The sequence below is a fragment of the Castanea sativa genome, chromosome 7 (genome assembly GCF_040712315.1).
Source record: "Castanea sativa cultivar Marrone di Chiusa Pesio chromosome 7, ASM4071231v1".
NCBI lineage: Eukaryota > Viridiplantae > Streptophyta > Magnoliopsida > Fagales > Fagaceae > Castanea > Castanea sativa.
The window spans coordinates 44,505,794-44,520,813 of NC_134019.1; the positions used below are offsets into that span (position 1 = coordinate 44,505,794).

A 15,020-nucleotide genomic window follows, 5' to 3' on the forward strand; every position below is an offset into this window, starting at 1 on the left:
ACCGTAAGGAGTCCTAGAAATTCTAAAAGGCCAAGGCTGAAACCAGGCCTAAGAGGGGGTTTGGAAATAGTTTTCAACCAGCAATATAATAGACGCACCTCAGTTAAAACCTCACTAGCTGCGTCATTGCCCTAAGCGCAAAGATGGATTGTTAATGTGGTTTTGCTCTACACTTATATTAAGCTGTGCAGCTCAGTCTGCCAGACACAAACAATGTGGGTTGCAATTCTCTTTTACAGGAAAAAAAAAAAGAAAAAATTTGTGATCGGTTTCTCCCTTGTTCACTGCAGCCTATATATGTGTCAGTTTCAGTTTTATAACTAATTTTAAATAAAATTAATTTTATTCAGCATATCTTACTATTTTGAATGCACTGAAGTAATATGCGGAAATGTTTATTATTTGATGTAAGTTTGTTAAATTATTATAAGACTACAAAATAATTTTCTAAACTGTGGAACAGATTTGACTTTTTTTTTAATGAATGATATTTTCTAGCCAAAAAAAGGAAAAAAAAAAAAATCTTCAGAAATTTTCGTTTCACCAATGTTTTAATTGAATTAGGATGGAAAGACACATAATAAAGAAGAGGAAAAAAAACAAAAAAGCAAAGAAAATTTCGATAGTCATATAGATGCACTTAATACCAGGCAAACTACATCAACTTAAACTGGTTTTATTGAATTAGGTAGCCATAACAACAAAGCGAAAGAGAATCAACGGTAGTTCAAATTATAAAGTAGAGATAATCCTTATTTCTTAGCTACTATAAATTATGGAAACGCCACAATTACTGATTGCATAGCACGAATTGGTTTCACTGTGTATCTACTAAATCCAGCTTCTCCAAGAACAAATCCCCACTCTTTCAAGGTCCTCTCTTTGCCCGTAGTTGTATGGGCCATTACCACCATGTCTAGCATCAACCTTGCATCAGTCAGCTTGTCCGTTTCCTCTTGTTCTTGGATCACAGCATCAACAATTATTACCTTTCCCTTGTCCTCTGGAATTGCTTCTTTGCATTTTTTAAGGATTTGGATGCACTCTTTGTCTGCCCAATCATGCAGAACCCACTGCAATTTTCAAAGTAAAGTACTTAAGCCGAAGGACCAGATATCATAAAAAGGGTGTACTTAAACTTGAGAATTACAAAACCAATTTTGATTCTAATAGAGAACCATATGATATTACATTTTACAATATTGCTATTTTAAACCAAAGAAGTTCGGACTCCTCAATAAAATCCTTGACATGTCCTTGTCAAGCATGACAAACAAAAATATGTCTAGGATAATTTTCTGCGTCGGACGATGTGAAAGCAATAGAGTTGAACCTACGGAAGTCTCATCGAAACAAAAGAAAGTTAAGAAGAAAGTCACTGCAGAAGCTACTGCTACTACTGCAGAAACAGAGGATAAGAAGAAGAAAGGTGTCACAAAGCTACAGGCTGTTTAGTATTTTGTTGTAAACTACTTGTAGTTTAGGAGCTAATTAATAGATAGTGGATTACAGCTTTTTCCAATTGATCTCTGCCTCTCTTCTTGAATCAACAGTGAATAGACCTTGTTGATTGGGGGTAAAGGATCCATTAGTAGAACTTGGCCTCTGATCTGAGCAAATGACTCATTCAATCCCATGAGTAATTGCATAACAGAATTTCGATATTGAAGATCAGCGATCTTTTCATTGACATTGCAAGTGCACTTTCCACATAACTTCTTATTTAAAAATTCCTTCTATTTTAAACATAATTTCAATGATTTTATTTCGAAAACTTAAACATAAATATGTTTTTAAAATTACTAAAATATACCGAAAGATATGTATTAATTAATTACTATAATTTTTGTATATTGTGTGTCGTGTATTGTAACTCTTGTTCATGTTTCTTATTTTCAAATTCATAGCATTGTCTTATCTAATAGGCTTAATAGCATATATTTCGGAGGTATGAAAGATTTGAAAGTTGAAACTACTTGAAGACCTTTTACAAAACCTTTTATGTGTGTTTCAGCTAGGTGAACAGCAGGTCTTCTTTAGTGGCTTCCTAAACACATAAATGACCTATACACCCAGGGCACCATTTTCATTTGCATGAACTTACCAATATGAAAGCAGCATCAGCCTTTGGAACACTTTCAAACATATCACCCCCAACATTTTCAACTCCGCTGATCTCTGCAGCAACAGAGACAACATGAGGAAGATCAAAGTTGATGCCTTGAAGCCATGGACATGCCTTAACCAACAACTTTATAGTGGTTCCATTGCCTCCACCCACATCTACCAAACTGCTAAGCCCATCAAATAATCCTGGACAACCTTGAATCATCGCCTGCACCACCAGCCTTGCATCACAAGCCATTGCTTCATTGAAGAGCTGGCTATGATCAGGATTTGCTGCTGTATAGCTCCATAGATCTTTACCATGAGCCTTCTCAAATGACGAAGTCCCATTGGCTAGAACTTGGCCACTTAGACTAAGCCATGGTGCCAGCATCACTGGGCTGCTCTCCAGCAAAATTAAAGCAGCCATGCTATGTTCTCCTTGTCTCATCAAACGGCGAGATAGAGGCGTTTGTGCATAACCTGGGAACAGAAGTGGAGCCAAGATTTAGCATCAGAAGACAAAAAATACAACATACTTAGCTTGTCTTCCACGCTCAAAAACATGACTAGATGCCCATATAATGCGCACACATTATATATATATGAATATGATACTTAACATCAATTTAAACAACGCAATGCTACTCATTTGAATATTAGATTATATTTTAATGTAAGAGAATTCAAGGAAAGATAGCATATCAAGTATATTATGTTACTTATAAAGATATTTTTATATATGAATAAATTGTGTTGTCATAATTTTAAATAGTGAACGTTCTACTTAAATTTTTCATAAAATGGTTTTTCGTGATTAGATAAATCTCAAATAAAGCTTCCAAGTTAGTTTTTGTTAAATTCAAATAGTTAAATGATAAAATTTTTAATTATATAAATTTCTTTTGTATATTTAAAACTTCATAATTTAACTTGAAAATAATATCAAATTATGTAGTTTATAATATTATAATTAATCCTAAAATTTATTGCTTATACACTCAGTTTGTGAAAAACGATAAAATATTAGATAAAGAAATGTATAGAATGATTAAAAAATAATCAAAGTTGGGGGGTCTCCGCCCTTGCCTGGGGAGCCTTGGGTAGTGAGTTTCTCTTTGAATATTCCACGGTGCATTAGGAACCTCATAATGCGATAGAGTGGGGAAGGATCACATCCTAGAGTTGAAGACAAGTCCGAGAGTGTAATGGGGCGTCCGTGGCTTTCAATGGCATCAGCTATCCCAAGATCAATGGCACACTTGACTACAGCCAATTCTGAAAAGCCCATTATGTACTTCCAGATATTTATGTCTGCATGTTCTTCTTCTTCTTCATGGTGAAACTCTCTTTGCGTTTCTTCCATCTCTTTCTCTCTTCCCTCCTCTCTTAGCATGAGCAATCTATTAATTCTGCTTGAGCTAGGTAAGACATTTCAGGTTGATGGTTCATATACACAAAAAGATTTATTGCGCAATAGGAAAATGAAGCTATCACTATGATTAATTACTTTCAAGATTTTACTGATATTTTTATTTTATTTCCTTTAGTGCTAATCCAGCCAAAAAGATTTGTCCTACTTTTTGACTAGTACTCTTGCTTTTTATTGTTAAAATGTAATTTGTAATTGACAAGTAGCTCCCTATGTGTCAAAGAAAGAAGCAACTGAAATCTAAGTGTCAACAAATGAAAAATCTAGCACCAAGCAAGCATGCAAGTATACACCTCATGGACAAGTGTCAATTAAAGAGAAATGAAGCAAACTTCTGTAGTATTCTTGAAGCTTGCAGTTATCCTAAACTCCTAACACGTCTATATATAGATGTGAGTTGTAAATGCAGTTGTAAGATCCGAAATTCAGCAATAGAGTTTCTTCAATACTCTATTTTTTTCAGATCTAGCATAACAGCAACTTAAATACTAAATTCTACTCCTAGCCATATTGTTCTAAACTTGCACCCAACATTTTTATATATATATATATATATATATAGAGAGAGAGAGAGAGAGAGAGAGAGAGAGAGAGAGAGAGAGAGAGAGAGAGGGGTGAAGCCAATGAGATCAAACCCTTATATTGTTTATGATAAACTTGATATTATATGATTATTGTCTTTTATTATCAAATCAAACCATTAATTGATTTTTGATATAGATAACATTTGAACTTAAGTTCCTTATTAGACATTAGACGACAAAAACCGCTTGAATTAATTGAAACCAGTAAACCTCCATAATTGAACAAAGGTAGATGTGACTAGATGGAGAGACCCTTAGCTTTTTGTTTGGTAGAACTCAATAGATGGAGAGATGCCACTAGATGGAGATCAAACTCTTAGCTTTTTATTATTTTATTATTTATTTATTTATATATATTTATATTTTTATTATTTTTGGCTATTTAACGAAAAGCCTGACAGAGAGAAGTCAGTGGATGGAGAGACCACCCTAGCGCTTTTTTTTTTTTTTTTTTTGGTGTGGCTATTTAACAAAAAGCCTGATAGATAGAAGTTAGTAGATGGAGAGACCCTTAACTTTTTGTTTGGTTATTTAACAAAAAAATCTGATGGGTAGAAGTCACTGGATGGAGTGACCCATAGCTTTTTGTTTGGTTATCTAACAAAAAATATCTTATGAGTAGAAGTTACTAGATGGAGAGGCCTTTTAGCTTTTTATTTGGTTATTTGACTTAAAAACCTGATGCATCGAGATATGTTGATATGTCTAATGATAGGAAATTTAAAATTATTACCAATTTAAATATAAGTTTTTATTTTACGTGACAATAATTATGCACGAATACCTAATAAATAATTACTTAAGAGATTTCCTTAAAAGTAGTGAAACACCCGTTTGTAAGATTTATAAAAATTTGTAACATTTCTATATATAGCTCTTTACATTAGCCTAGCCTAATTCAATACAATAGACATTTTAATAATCTATGTTGAGTGCTTGATATTAACTAAGCTATCTGTTCATAAAAAAAACTAATTGGCTAATAGCCTTCGCGAAAGAAAAAAAAGGCTAATTGTAGTGCACGTTTTTCACGGAATATTAATGTAAATCATGTGTTTTGCTTCATATAATTTTCTTTACTATTCCGAATCCTAAATTAGATCTGGTGTACCAAACCCGAAACTGTGATTGGCAGGTAGATTGATTGATTCATTTATATTGATCAGTGCATCTTTGTCGGCCACATAGTTATTATAAGCAAATACAAGACACATTTTTTAGGCCCGGCCAGGAGCTGGTAGGATATGGAGTTTGCAATCAACAAGCAATATAACAACTCCCTCTAAGAAAGAAATCAATAAAACAACGTGACCTATCTCATATCCTCAAAGAATCAAAAGTATATTTACATTAAACTTTTCCCTTTTCCTTTTCTTTTAGCTAGTGATTGAATTTAATTAGCATATTTACTTATGGTTTTAAAAATTATACCAGACCAACTAGTCAAACTTGTTCAATCATATGAATGACAGAAACGTTAAGAGCCTCTTATAGCTCTAGGATTCAAATTCCGGTTGCATTCCCTAGTTGTAGCCATTGAATTATCTAAAAAATTGTTAGGTTCTAAGATCTTAGGAACTAATGTATTTGAACTTCAATGTACAATGTGTTGGCAAACCATGATCAAAATATAGAGTTTAGGTTTAGGTTTGTTCAAAGCATGTTTTATTGTAAAATTGGAATTGAGTGGTTGCAGAAATTAGTGGACAAATTCTACAAGGTTTGATCGATCGAAAATTAGATTCGATCGATCGAAAATCGTGCAGAATTAATTTTTTGCAAAATTTCCAACTCAGCCCAAGCTTGTTTGATGTGTAGGGTTTTATGTTTTACTCCACATATAAAAAGGAAAACCCTAGCTACGTTTTAGAAGCTTTTGATGTGTTGTGGGTTGAATCTCTTGTAATATCTAGGGGTTTTTACCTTCATACACACTTAGGGTTATCAAGATCAAGATTGATGTCAAGAGCTTGGTGATTGCTTCAGTTGCTGCATAAAGAACTTAACGAAGATTTGAAATCTATGATTGGAGTTTCAAAGTCACAAGTAGAAGAACTTGTGGTTGCAGTGGATCAAAGGATAGAAATAGTCCGTGGACTCGGAGCTGTCATGTGGTCGTGGTAGTAAGTTTTCTACTCAAGGTAGCAATAGGATGTTAGTGGTCTAAGTTCTATTGTACAAACTTCAATTCTTTCATAGTGGATCTATTTTACCTTGAGGATAGCTCGGTTAAATTATCTCCAAGCTTTTTACCGGTTTGGTTTTCCTGGGTCATCAGATCTTTGTATTTTTTATATTTCCGCATTATATTTATTTTACACATATTGGTTTAACCTAGTTTTAATTAACAAATTTGTTAATCAATTTGGCTTAATATTAGGTTAAACATATTGTGGTAAGGGGTCTAAAACTTTACAAAAATGAACAAAGACGTGAAACAATTCTAACAATATCTTTTAACTATAATTTCAACTATCCGGTTAAAACCCAAATAAATCATGAACAAATTCAGAAATTTAAGCTTATATATTATTAGTAAACAAGGCAGTCCATTTTTTTTAATTATAAATTGAACATTTATTTTTTGTTCTTTTATTATTCGCCCACATTGATTTGTATCAAAAAATCAATGTTTGATTGAATAACATTTTCAAACTCCGACTCCAACTTTTGCTAAGAATAATTTTGTATTCAGTTTAAGAACATTTTTATTACCAAAAGGACAAATGCTGACATGCATATTTGGTGCTAGCTTTATTTGAGGAAATTAATATTTTCTTATGAAGATTATTGCTTTGCTTAACAAATATATGTCATCAAAAATAAAACTTAAAAAAAATAAAAATAAAAGTTACGGTATGCTTGATGGAATTTGTGCATACTGAGTTATATAATCCAAAGGGGTCAAGAAATATTGATACTAAAAAAAAAGTCAACAGGAATGGTGCAACATTATTAGCGTGTTTTTAATTACATCCTTGAAATCTATTTTCAATTATATTCATGCATGGTTTAATTAACCATGATCTTGAAAAGTGCTCCTCTAAAGTGGATTTTCTGAAAAATTGATTTTATTGGTTTGATTTATATGTACATAAGATTATTAAGATCTACGACATCTGGCTTGACCGAGCTTGATTGATTGAACCCCTCTGATCAATCGAGCTTGATAGCTCAAACTGGTCTGATTTTGAGATCCCACTCAAAGCTTTTAGATCATCATCAATAGTTGATCTTGTATGCAACAACTTCTACAACACTAGATCTTGAGATTTTTCAAGGAATATTGCCGGTAGAAGACTTTAGAGAGATTTGGGTACAAAATCCCGTGATCTACAATTGGAGGCACAAGATGCACACTTTTCTCTCTAAAAACCTCTAAAAAACCCTTCTAGGGTTAGTTTATAATGTCCTTTAAATATTGGAAAAAAGGATTGCGATTTGGGCTTCAAACGGACAAGTTATGGGCTTTTTATGTTTGTTGATTTTTGTTGATCTACGACATCTGATTGATCGAGCTTGATCGATTGAACCCCTCCGATCAATTGAGCCTGATAGCTCAAATTGGTCTCATTTTGAGATCCCACTCAAAGGTTTCAGATCATCATCAATAGTTGATCTTGTATGCAACAACTTCTACAACACTAGATCTTGAGATTTTTCAAGGAATATTGCCAGTAGAAGACTTTAGAAAGATTTGGGTACAAAATCCCGTGATCTACAATTGGAGGCACAAGATGCACTCTTTTCTCTCTAAAAACCTCTAAAAAACCCTTTTAGGGTTAGCTTATAATGTCCTTTAAATATTGGAAAAACGGATCGTGATTTGGGCTTCAAACAGACAAGTTTTGGGCTTTTTACGTTTGCTGATTTGCGACATCTGATTGATTGAGCATGATCAATTGAACCCTTCTGATCAATCAAACCTAATCGATCGAACCAGTTTGATTTTAACTTTCGGAACTTGCAGCTTGTATGTTATTTGAATTTTGACTTGCAACACTTTAAGTATTGTCTAATATGACTTCATAAACTCTTAGATCTATATCTAGATAAATTTATGTTCATGGTTTGTCAATTGTTCTAAACTTTTAGAACCTAACATGATGACCTCAAGATACTCACTCCTACACAAACACTGAAGAATGGTTTTGGAGATTGGCTCTTCCTTGTCGGGCTTGCTGATGGCCATTGCAATGATAAAATCAGTTACATGCCTAATGTTTCTTAGAGTAACAATGGGAATCTTTGTCTTAAGGTTGCATGTCTCCCTTTTGATATTGGTTCTTTTATAATGGTTTTAACTAATGTATGCCCTTAGAATAAATTAACTTTTTAAACAATTTTTTAATTTTTTAAATTTTTTTTATAAAATAGATAATTAATGTATACCCTTAGGGTATATACTAGTAAACCATTTTAAAAACTTTTTATTAGAAAATGAAAAAGTGACTAACTTTTTAAATAATTTGCCTTAAAATGGATGATTAATATATGCCTTAAACTCTTTCATAATTGTTCTCTGTGAGCTCTTTTCTTGCAAAAAAGCTTTCACAAAACCCAAGCATCGGTTGATGTGATGCCTATTTTTCTGGCTTTTGGGTTGGCAGGGCATAATGGGGTGTCCCTCCGGCTTGTTGGTAGAGGAGATAGATCATAATGGTCTTTTCTTTTCTTTTTTTTCCTTATTTCATGAGTCAATACCATAGCTGCATCTTCTAATTTATAATTTCCCTAGAAGCATGTGAGTACATGGAAAATTGGTTAGGGATGCTGCTATGTTTGTGGTTGACTGGCTAACTTATTTGACCAAACCATAGTAATATTAGGATCATAGTCGACCGACTCCATTAGACCTTTTTTGGTCTCAGGCATACATTTGGCCACAGACTGAAGAGAGTTCAAGCCATGGCATTGGTTTCGATTAATTGAGGTTTCTCTCATGAAGTGCTATGGAGTTTGGAACTTCGGTGAGAGTGCTTTTATGTCACCACAAGGGAAGGGTGAAACCTTAAAATTGCTATGCTTAAGACAAAATTGTAAAAACATAACATTGATATGCACCTATCAAGGATTGGATGAGGCTCTTATTAGATTAACAACATACATATTAGCAATAACTATACTTAGCTTGTTGTATCTAGGTCATAATTTTATTTCATATGTTCAAGGGTGATTAACTTGACATTGAAATGTACCATTTCAGCAAGTGATTGAAAGCAATGGAGGTAAAATGTATTGGCTTTGGGAAGCTCAATGCCTGAACAACGTGCAACTGACAAAAATGTGTTGAGAGATTGTGTGCATTAAGTGCCATCAATGCCTGAACAACCTGCAATTGGCGAAAATGTGTGGAGAGATTGTGTGCATTAAGTGCCATAAACTCGTGATCCGTAATCCTAATTGTCAAACACACAAATTTCATCGAAGGCCAGGTTTCCATTTTTTAGTGAGAAGGGAACCCTTTTAAAAAATTTCTAAGGACAGGGCCAAACCTGGCGAAGGCTAATAGCTTTCAACCAGTAATACACTTCTACGGTTAGAACCTAACAATCTGCATCATATAGACCCAACTGCAAAGGTGATATTTTACAATATTGTGCAGCTCTTCTTTACATATAGCTACTTATCAAATTAATGGAACTTAATCTGCCTCACCTCTCCGATATGGGATGACTCTCAAACTTTAGATATATCTCTATCCCTCAATAAATTTCGTCTCACCAATGGTTACTTTAACTAACTGAATATAATTTTACTCATAATTCAAAGAATGTAATAGTTATAGGGAAAAAAAAAACCCTAATATTGACCAAGTGGGGGGAATGAAAGATCCTTTATTGTAAGTAGGATTTGGTAACACAAGAAATGATTCCCTTAATTTAGATATATCTTTAAACTATCTTTACTATGTAATTAATAATACTAAACAACTTATAATGACAATCAGATCCCATTTTTCTTTTATTTATTTATGAAAAATGATAGGACCATAACAAATTACACTACTTTTGCTATAACTCACAACATGACGAGTTGTGCTAGATAGAAAAAATGGTAGATTTATCGTAGTGTTATTTACTTTTTCGCATTTTTGCATGATATGATTTATTTGTGTTTAACTTAGATCTGAAAATTAATCTAAGTAATCACTTGGTTAATAAATTAGGTTAAACAATCTGTTTAAGGGGTCTAAACGAACAAACAGTTAAAATGTAAACTCATAGTCCTTAAAAAAGAAATACAAACCCATACACTCGTGTCTAATTACATATTCATATCACCCTTATTAATCTAACTTAAATGTACACTTAGACCTCTAACCTTTCTATAAAAGAAAAATGGACTATAAATCTCTTACTCAAAGAATTCTTGAATTGGTTTACACTAACAAAATTAAATTTTGAACACTATAGTTTAGGGGTGTAAAAGATAAAACCAAATATTTTAGAAAGCAAAAAAATTAAACATTAACCATGGGTATGTTGATGACAAATATAGTTATGTCAGGATCAAGATGGAATAGTGCATTGCATTGTGTAAAACAAAAAGGAAAGAAAAGGAATACCATTTCATTCGATTGGAGTTAACGTCCGTGCACATAGAGAGAGAGAGAGAGAGAGAGAGAGAGAAATATGGTGAGTCTACCAACTCCAACAGGAAATAATTATGAAAATTAAATATTCAAGGAATTATATCAATTGCTATTTAATTAAAAGAAAATTGCATATATTAATTTGGGATGATGTTTGTAACTCTTTTTTATAAAGATGCTCTTGTATCAAAAAAATATACTTTATCATATATTAAAAATGTAACCTTTAGAGTTTTATACTTTGAAGTAAGCCGTTAGACCGAATTACATAATTTTTCTTGTGTGATATACATACATATATATATATATATATATGTATTTTTCTCTAGTTAAAATTAAAATAAAATGAAGAAATATTGTAGAAAAAATTGAGTGGAACCAATTATAAACAAATGACAAATAACATGAAAGGTAACTCATCTACACAAAATGTAGTCTACATATATATATATATATATATATATATATATATATATATATATATATATATATATTATAAAAAAATGCTATATATGGCTCCATGTGTTTTGTCATGTTCTGGTGCAATGTGTGTGTGCATGGTTTTGAAATCCGGACCGGACCGTACGGTCCGACTGGGAAAACCGTGAACCTCTCAGTTTTGCGATTTTTTTAGTTTCAAGAACTGTTCTATGGGAAAAAATCAGGGACTCGTGCGAACCGTGGTTGGACCGTATGGTTCTGAGAACCGTGATCGGTTTTTGAGGTTCAGACGGTTCCTTTTTTTCGGGAAAGTTTCGGCCAATTCTTCAGCAGTACTTTGGGTTTTTTCAGATCTGGAACCATATGAAAGGGAGAAAAATAAAAATAAAAAAACAGAGACGAAGAAGCAGCAGAGGAAGAAGAAGACAGCGAAGAGGAAGGAAAAAAGCAAAAATGAAGAAATCAACTCTCACAGCAAGCAGCCTTCATCATGTGAACCCAAGCATGTGACTAACTTCTAGATGACTAACCCAAGCATCTTACTCTTCTTCTTCGTTTCGTCCTCACCTCCGGAGACCAGATGCTAACTTCTCTTTTGCTTTCTTTTTTTCTTTTATTTTTTGGCTTCTATTGTTCTGATTGTTAGTTTTATGAACCCAAGCATGTGACTACATTGGAAATGACAAAGGGTAGTGGAAAATTGAATGGTGGGAGTTGAGAGTGTCAGGCCACATGTCATTTCTTTTTTGAATCCCTCCCTAGTGCCCACGTGAATATCCTGTTGTCAACAAATTCTTGAACCTTCTTTTTTTTTTTTTTTTTTTCAATTGTTTTTAGGTTCATATTATCATTATAATATTTTAAAAAATGTAGGTGTTATTATTATTATTATTGAGAAGTAGAGCTTTGGGTTTGATATTGATATATTAGTTGAATTATATTAAAAAAACTTATATAGATTTTGACTAATAATATATAAAGAAATAAATGTTTTAATATTTAATTGAATTATTTTAGTTAATTTTTTGATATATACTAATTTAATATATTTATTTATATTTTAAATTAATTATGACGTCATCACGGTTCAACCTCAAAAACCTTGAACCTCTCTCTTTTATAGTTCATTAAACGGTCCGGGTTTGAAAACATTGTGTGTGTGTGTCTATATATATATATATATTATATTATCAAGTTGATGTTGAAGTGATGCATAGATAATAATGTTAAAACTTGTTAGGCATGTCTTCATAGTTGGCATATTAGTTGGATGCATAAATTGAACATGTGTTGATTAGTTGTTTTGTCTTCCGTTTTCCTTATTTGGATGCCAGTAGTGATGAGAGATAAATGTGTGTATTTTTCTTTCCATAATTCCAAGCTCCTTAAGCATGTGACATATTTCAATATTAGTGTCAACAAATCAAATCTTTCTTATAAGGCACCTTCCCTCCTATAAGTCCCTTAGCCTGAGGGTTTTCAAAAATATGTGGAAAAAGTTTCACTCCAAATTAGAAAAATCCTTCAAACTCCTCTTATATATTTTAATTGAATGTGTGTATTTTGAAAATTTAATCGTTGGATTACATGTTTTATTGAATCTTCCATGCTTACAAACTTTTAAGAAGATCAAAGATCAATAATTATATCATCAATAATATGTTTAAATTTCAAATTTTTGTAGTAAAATTTTTTTCATAAGAAATAAGTTTATTAATTAAATAGTAAATAATATCCAATTTGAATGAAATTTAACATGCCTGTTAAGATTATAAAGAACATGCACTTCAACCATTAGATTTTCAAAATTTACATTGAATAAAAAATTTAGAGTTATATTATAAGGAGCCTAAAAGTACTATGGATAAAGGTTTGAGGAAAATGTGTGTCTAGTGACGACACTGGTGCAAAGGAGTTGGTCGATTGTATTGGCTGGTCTAAGGTTATTGATGTATAAATATGTGGAAAATGGCTCTGAAAGCTAGCCAGGCTTTACTGAGGTAGGTAATAACCTTACTAGCGTGTGGTGTTAGACAATGATGTTGGTTTTTGTTTAATATATCCTCTGTAGTTCCATGCTCCACATGTAAATTCTGGAAATGTACTTTTTGAATTTAAAATAGCATTTAGTTCAAATGTGCAGATTGTGAAATGTAAATTTGAATTATGATTTCAATTCAAATGTTTGATAGTGAAATGTCTGTTAAATATTATGCTTGTGTTCTTTGTGGTGTTGTGTGACATAATTATCCATCTAATGCAAGAATAGTTAACAAATTTGCTTTTAGCTTGAATGGCTTTTAGTATCTGATATCACAACCACAATAATAGTATGCCAAAGCCAAATAAAATCTCATTACATTGCAAATAATTTTGAAAGGTACATAATGTATTTTAGCTAACCAACTTCAATATAACATGCTATAACTTACAAAAACCCATTAAAAGAGTAAACCTTATCACAATGCTTTTAAAAGTGCTGTAATAGGCCATCTACTGAAGGAAAAGAGTAAACCCTACTATAGCACTTTTAAAAGCGTTGTAACAGGCCATCTACATAAAGAAAAGAGTAAATCTTATTACAACACTTTTAAAAGCATTGTAACAGAAAAGCGCTATAATAGGCTATCAATAGAAGGAAAAGAGTAAACCTTATTACAGCACATTTAAAAGCGATGTAATTGGTCATTTAAAATAAAAAATATATAAAAATAAAAATATTAACATAACAATAATAATGAAAAAAAAATTAATAGCAAATAATTATTTTAATTTGAAACCTATAGCGGCGGTTTTGAAACTGTTAAAATAGGTTTACACATGAAGAACCCTAAAGTAGCGGTTTTGAAACAGCCGAAATAGGCTGTTTACATAAAACAAAAAAATAATTAAAAGAAAATTGAAAATTCAACCCTATAACAGCGATTTAGAAAGCGCTGGCTTTAAACTGTCGTAATAGGTCAACATATACTAGCGGTTTCTAAAAGCATTGCTATAGGTTGACCTATTACCGTAGTTTTGAAAAGCGCTAGAAAAAAAAAGCGTTGGTGTAGGACGAGTTTGTAGTGTGGTCACAAGATCCCTGTTACTATATATTTCAACAATTACATTTATATTATTTGATTGTCATTGGCTCAACCCCTAGACAATTGCCTAGGGTTACCAAGTAGAAATGGCCTCATAATTTTGGTCCAAAATAATATATTTCATACTTATTTATTTTTTCTTTTGGAAAAGTTTTTATTTCTAGCTAAATTTAAAGAAATCCATATACATTTTTTTTTCTTTCCATCTCACTTAAATCAAAAGTTATCTCCCCCCCTCTCTCTCTTCCTCCCAAAATTAACTCTCAAATTTGAGAGAGAATAAATCCCCTCGACTTGGACCTATTATACAACCCTAATGGGACTCCCCAACTCCCCATCCCTATGAATCAATCATATCCCTTGATAAACATCAAAATATTAATGTAGGCACCACCACCCTAGCATTGCTAATAATATTATTTGATAAATTGGCCTCTCTATATTGATAAGTGTAGAAATGCTATAATCGTTGATGTCACTAGTTATGAATGATATATAATAAAAGCGATATCAATGATGAATTCATATATGAATATGTTATTAATCACAAATTTCTATATTAATAAGTTGTGAAAAAATTTGAATTTATAACATTTCTCTTATATTTATCCATATCTCTTTCGAAAAATTTGATGTGCTTTTCTTCTTGGCAATAAAAAGTTACTGCAATGAATAAGAATTTTTTTAAAAGTTTTTAATTTAATTTATTTTAATATTCACAGGTTAGCAATTAAAAAAGACAATAAGTTTTGAGAACTAGTAATTGTAGGGCTTTA

The 15,020-nt window shown here is 32.1% G+C and overlaps 1 protein-coding gene and 1 non-coding gene across 2 annotated transcripts; both read right to left on the reverse strand.

The window, feature by feature from the left end:
* LOC142605414 (U4 spliceosomal RNA) lies at nucleotides 1-145 on the reverse strand. Its single transcript, XR_012839039.1, has one exon. It is a non-coding gene; the product is annotated as a U4 spliceosomal RNA (small nuclear RNA).
* A 535-nt stretch (nucleotides 146-680) lies between these two features.
* Nucleotides 681-3,540, reverse strand: LOC142643734 (acetylserotonin O-methyltransferase-like). The gene is made up of 3 exons (XM_075818443.1): nucleotides 3,196-3,540; nucleotides 2,105-2,589; nucleotides 681-1,073 (listed from the first exon to the last, which is right to left on the reverse strand). The coding sequence occupies exons 1-3, from the start codon at nucleotides 3,500-3,502 to the stop codon at nucleotides 774-776; spliced, it is 1,092 nt and encodes a 363-aa protein (XP_075674558.1). The 5' UTR covers nucleotides 3,503-3,540; the 3' UTR covers nucleotides 681-773.
* Between the last annotated feature and the right edge of the window lie 11,480 nt (nucleotides 3,541-15,020).

Coding starts and splice junctions, on each gene's coding strand:
- LOC142643734 (XM_075818443.1), bottom strand. CDS start 3,502: ATGCTAAGAGAGGAGGGAAGAGAGAAAGAGATGGAAGAAACGCAAAGA. Junction 2,590..3,195: donor CACTACCCAAGGCTCCCCAG/GCAAGGGCGGAG, acceptor TTCTGTTCCCAG/GTTATGCACAAACGCCTCTA. Junction 1,074..2,104: donor CTGATGCTGCTTTCATATTG/GTAAGTTCATGC, acceptor TGAAAATTGCAG/TGGGTTCTGCATGATTGGGC.